Consider the following 5,823-nt stretch of genomic DNA (forward strand, 5'->3'; position numbering starts at 1 on the left):
CATCAAGTATCAAGTTTCCGGGAATCGGTTATCGTTACAAAGATTAACTTCAAGTTTGTTCTTAGTATTTGTAAGTTTATTTTAGCCATTAACAAAGGGAAAATACAAATTTCCAATTGTGATTTGTATTTTACGTTATTAGTTTCTAATACTGCCTATATAGGTCCAACATCAAAGAAGGAAGCCATTAAAGGGCATCAAACATCAAAGAAGGCATGTTATTAGTGTATTTTATGTTTATAAAACTACCAATTATTAACTAGGGTTTAGATTTAGATTGAAAAATTGATATTTTTCCCTTAAAATTTAGCCTTAATTTCTTAGTTAACCTTCACAAAGTCTTCAAGAAAGTCAATGCTATAATAAAGATATGGGTGTTGTCGAATCCTCATTTATTTCACAGACATGGATTATCATGAATTAGGAATTTCACCATCTTTGATGGAGTTGTTATTTAGGGATGATCTTGATGAAGAACTAAATATAGGGCTTTACCAAAGTCAATTGGACATACAAAATGAATTTTCAACCGAGTATTATAAAGATGATTCTGATATGGATGATGAAAAGACTCTGATTGCTAGGGAATAATTAAGGCAAATCAAAGCAAATAGAAGATTTATAATGATGAATTAGTTATAGTATAATTTGCGAATTACAAACTTAAAGTTTAGCACTTTTGCAAACTACAACTTCAATATTTATTTTTTGCGAATTATAGCTAGCAAAGTACCAAAGTTTACAGGTTAAGGCCAAAAACACAGAACTCCGATCACTTAACCTAAAATTCCGACGACCAAAATAGTTAAACTTGTATGTTTTGACTTGAATCTGTAAACTTTGATACTTTGGTGATTGTAATTCGCAAAAAAAAAAACATTGAGCTGCAATTCGCAAAATTGCTAAACTTTAATGTTGTAATTCGCAAATTATTCTTATTTATATGCTGAAAAAATTAGTTGAGAGAAAGGGCTTATGTTCCATAAACACAAGTGATGCTTTTGAACTGATGCCTCAGATATTGATGACACAAATGAGATGTCTGATGATGATGATTCTGGTTATCTTACTGATCCCAAATTGCAAATGAAGCTTGTCCCAACAAATAGAGCATATGTAGACGGAAGGTCCTAACAATTTACTTTCATAAAACCTTAGTAATGTGCTAAAGAAAATATTTTATTCAGTACAAAAATGAATAAACCAGTTTTGCATTGCAACATATGAGTAAAAAGCAAGCTGCAATAAGCTGTTGCAAATTCCCTATATGTCATCGGAATGGAAGAAGTATCTGTAAAGGGCAGCGCACTGCGGCAAGGCATAGTCCTGGAAGACACCCAAGTTGTTAGCGTGGCGAAGGTAGGTGGAGATGCCGTTGAGGTTAGTGACGATGACTCGAGAACGTTTGCGGACTTGATCGATGATCTTACAGTGTGGCCAAGGACTGGAGATGAGCACAACATCACAGTATTGATCACCATGATCCTCGTACACTTGGAAAGTGAACTTTCCATTCTCATCTGTTTTGGTTGTGTTACTAAATACCAACCTTGTATTTGATTTATCATTGCATTGCAATTGTACAACCGCTCCTGTCATTTTTGTTATTTGGAATAACAAAATTAATTAAAACATATATACACATATCACAACTAAGAGGAACAATACTTGCCTAATGGGCTGATGGATCGACTCACACAATAGTTTCACCTTTAACCCATTTTCAACAGTAATTTTGAATATTAAATTGAAATTTTTTAAAATATTTATTATAAATTTGACAACTTTAATTCGCATATGTATGAATTATTAAAAGTTCAATGTTTCTTTACATAATTTTAGTACTATCAATTACCAAACATGGAAAAAATAATATAAAGATTACGTTATAGACACTAATACAAGATCATAAAAACAAAAAGTAATGTACAAGTTAAACCAATGCAAAAAAAAAAAAAAAAAAAAAAAAAAAAAAAAAAAAAACTGATACATATATTCTGTCCATTTTAATTAGCATCATTTTTCATTTCTAGTTCCATTAATTTTGCACTATTCTTTTAAGCAATGGTTTTACACTCTTTCTTTCAATCCTATCCATAAACTTAATATCCGTCCCTCTTAACCCTTATTTTTATCATCCACTTCATTTTTGTTACATTTTTCAATCTGATCTTCCTTTCAACTAATTTTCACCAAAAATCACATAGTGATAATCCAGAGAAGCGAAGAGAGAACAAGCTACCTTTCCAATAGAAAAAAAAAAAGGAAAGAACTTGTATTATGGTAATTTAGTCTTTAGAGTAGATAGATTTGATAAAGTTGTCGAACAAAAAGCTAAGCTAATCAAGATCAGCTAAAATGAAAGAGCACTATAAATATAGAAATGGATTAAATGATTTACCAGGAATGTAAGTAGTGATGTTAGTCTCGAAGCCAAAGCGGCAGGTATCGCAGTACACTTTGCCGGAGAGCTGATATGGTACTGCCAGTTTCTTGGCGACTGTTGTGGCTGCAATTGTGGATACCACTACAAACAATACCGGCAACCAAAGCTTAGTCATGTTGATTATCACAATTTACTATCTAGCAGTAGTTACTCTATAGTATTACAGTTTATGAGTAGTACGTTGGGGAATCACTCTGCTGGAAGGTGCAGTAATATATAGATGAAGAGTTGATGTGTCGGTGATGACTGCTCACATGGGAGCTCATTTCTGATGCTATCGGGAAGGTGCTTACACTTTAATGACTCTGGGTGGCAGGTGAATTTGATCAGAGTATTTCTTGAATTACAACCGCATTGCTCGGCGCTTCCTACTCTCCTACCTCCTGCCCTCTTCGGCCTCCTTTTATTCCGTCTCTGTTTTGGCCTTATTCATTTTCAATTCAATTTTGTTAAATTTCATTAGAGTTGAGATTTTTTGGTGCTTCACATTCGGTTCTTTTGGTTAGGTTTTTAGTTGGTAACATAACAAAAAAAAACTTTGGGCCTTTTGGTAAAAATCCCGCTTGTTTTATGCAATTCTTCCGGTTATAAAATAAAAAGTATTGGATCTTATTTCAGCTTGAAAGTAGGCTACCTCTCATCATATTTATTTTTGGATAATGACTCATCCATTTCTTTTTATCTTATGTACATATTTTAACTTTTAATTTTATCCACACAATTAATTCTTTCTCTTTATTTATTACTACTTTCTTAAAAATTATCTTCTATCTCTTTCATGCAAATCTAATGGAACAGATGAGTACTTATTTGTGTTGGTAAGACATATTTTTTAGGTCTTTATATTCTAAATGTTGGTTAAGGGGTCTTTAATTTGTTCAATCCCTATAGATTTGTAAACTTGTGTTGGTGTGTCCATTGTTGGTTTGTTATCCATATGTGAGTTATCGCAAATTGGAGAAAAAAACAAATATATACCACTTTATAAATTTTAGGAGTTACTTCTATTACTAGTTACTTCTATTAATAATTACTTTGATTGAAAATGGATCGAATTATGTGATTTTGATTTTTGAGTCTAATTTTTGTTGTACAGCTTCGAATTAATTCTCATAAATGGATCGAATTATGCAATCCTTACGGAGAAAAAGACGTCTAAAACAACTTCAATTGGTAGTAACAAATGTAGTTGTAGTTCTTATGATGTATTGGGTTTGGTATATGACAAGTATTGCTACGGTTAGGGGTGTTCAATTGATCCAAAGTAAAAGAGATAGAAAAATATTGCGCTTAAAAATTATGCATCGCTTAATACAAGAAAGTGAAGTGCATTGCAAAAGTGAACTTCGGGTTAATAGACAAACCTTTAATATTATTTGTGAGATGCTTAAGGAGATTGGAGGCCTCACTCGGACAAAAAATATGTCTCTTGATGAGATAGTTGCCATGTTTTTGTACACTTTAGCTCACCATAAAAAAAATAGATCTATTGCTCACTTTTTCATAAGAAGTGGAGAGACCGTGAGTCGGCAATTCAACTTATGTCTGAGGGCTATACTTAAGTTGCATGAGCATTTGCTTTACAAGCCCACACCAATATTAGAAGAATGTGAAGACGAAAGGTGGAAACCTTTTAAGGTACTAGTTGCTTAATCATCTAATTTTTACCCATAATCATACGTGTATTTATAAGAGTGATTTTGTTTATTTGATTTTATAGAATTGTTTAGGAGCATTGGATGGTACCTACATAAATGTAACTGTACATCCCCAAGGTCGTGGTAAATATCGGACAAGAAAAGGTACCATTGCTATGAATGTGTTGGGTGTTTGTGCACCCAACATGCAATTTATCTATGTTCTTCCGGGTTGGGAAGGCTCTGCTCACGATGTTCGTGTTCTTCGCAATGCTCTCACTAGGCCAAATGACTTTAGGGTTCCTAGAGGTAAATTTAACTTGTAGTTATTAAAAGAAGAATTATATAGTTAATAAAACTCACTTTAGTCATCTAATTTCAATAATTTTGAAGGTAACTATTATTTGGTCAATGGGGGGTATACAAACTGTGAGGGTTTTCTTGCTCCATATAGAGGGTAACTATATCATCTTAAGGAATGGACAAATAGACAACCACTATCTGCAGAAGAGTATTTCAATATGAAGCATGCTCGAGCAAGAAATGTAATTGAAAGATGTTTTGGGTTACTTAAAGGGAGATGGAGTATACTTAGAAGCCCCTCCTTTTTCCCTATTCGAACTCAAGGACGTATTGTGATGGCTTGTTGTTTACTTCATAATTTAATAAGGAAAGTAACGCCCACAGATGATGTAGAAGAAGAGAATATGAGTAATGACGATTCCGATAACGATTCTGATGATGAAGTTGAATACATTACTACAATAGCTACTTCTGATCGATGGACTAATTATAGAAATACGTTAACTCAAGATTTATTTAATGCTTGGAGGGCAAGAGTTAGACAAGGTTTGTACTAAACGATTGTTTAATTGTTTGAATAATACGTCTGCCACACAATCGTACCAATAGATTCTTTAAGAACAAAATTCATACATTTCTAGTTTCTGATACTTTCTGATTATTGTGCACTGACAAAATATAAATAATTTCACTTTAGTTTATATGTATATTGCAGGTACTTGAAATGGAGGTGAATACCATTAGCCAAGAGGGAAGTAGTAGAGGGAGGGGCAAGAATAAGCGCTTTTGGACATGTCAAGAAGATTCGATGCTTATAAAGTATTTACACCAATTGTCTATTAATCCTAAGTGGAAAGGTGAGGGTGGTTTTAAAAATGGTTACATGAGTAGGTTGGAAGAGTTGATTAATGGTGAGCTTCCTAGTTGTGGTTTGAAGGCTTTTCCGCACATTGAATCAAGAATCAAACATTGGTCAGAGAAATACAGTGCACTAGCTGAGATGTTATCTACTCCGGGATTTGGATGGGATGCCGATAAGAAGATGTTGCAAGTAGAGAGAGCAGTGTTCGATGAATGGGCAAAGGTAAAGTTTTTTGGGATCTTTTATACATTACGTTGTGAATATTGTGCAAAAGGTCTACTGGTATGTTTTTGTTTCTTGTTTTGGGTTTTGCAGATGGGGTTTTTGAAAGGTACATGAAAATTTCGTGCCATTATTCAATGCTTCTGTACACTTCATTTAACTTTAATGTTGATTTGTCCATTATTCAATGTACATGAGAGTAGGGTCTGTTAGGATTGTGAGCAGGGACTGTAGGAGTCCACATGATTGCTTCAATATTTTATTTTTTGTTTTGGAATAGGTTCATAAGAAGGCTAAAGGATTGTATGGGGTACCTTTTCCTCACTATGACATCCTTGAGGAGATTTATGCTA

The 5,823-nt window shown here is 33.4% G+C and overlaps 2 protein-coding genes across 2 annotated transcripts; one reads left to right on the plus strand and one right to left on the minus strand.

Annotated features, from left to right (window-relative positions):
• Window positions 1–1,126: 1,126 nt before the first annotated feature.
• Window positions 1,127–2,971, minus strand: LOC130807622 (pollen-specific protein C13-like). The gene is made up of 2 exons (XM_057672896.1): window positions 2,402–2,971; window positions 1,127–1,592 (listed from the first exon to the last, which is right to left on the minus strand). Exons 1-2 carry the CDS (start codon window positions 2,559–2,561, stop codon window positions 1,264–1,266), a joined length of 489 nt encoding a protein of 162 aa, XP_057528879.1. The 5' UTR covers window positions 2,562–2,971; the 3' UTR covers window positions 1,127–1,263.
• A 582-nt stretch (window positions 2,972–3,553) lies between these two features.
• Window positions 3,554–4,906, plus strand: LOC130808414 (protein ALP1-like). The gene is made up of 4 exons (XM_057673890.1): window positions 3,554–4,084; window positions 4,167–4,392; window positions 4,591–4,829; window positions 4,880–4,906. Exons 1-4 carry the CDS (start codon window positions 3,563–3,565, stop codon window positions 4,904–4,906), a joined length of 1,014 nt encoding a protein of 337 aa, XP_057529873.1. The 5' UTR covers window positions 3,554–3,562.
• The last annotated feature ends 917 nt before the right edge of the window (window positions 4,907–5,823 follow it).

The sequence above is a fragment of the Amaranthus tricolor genome, chromosome 3 (assembly GCF_026212465.1).
Source record: "Amaranthus tricolor cultivar Red isolate AtriRed21 chromosome 3, ASM2621246v1, whole genome shotgun sequence".
Classification (NCBI taxonomy): domain Eukaryota; kingdom Viridiplantae; phylum Streptophyta; class Magnoliopsida; order Caryophyllales; family Amaranthaceae; genus Amaranthus; species Amaranthus tricolor.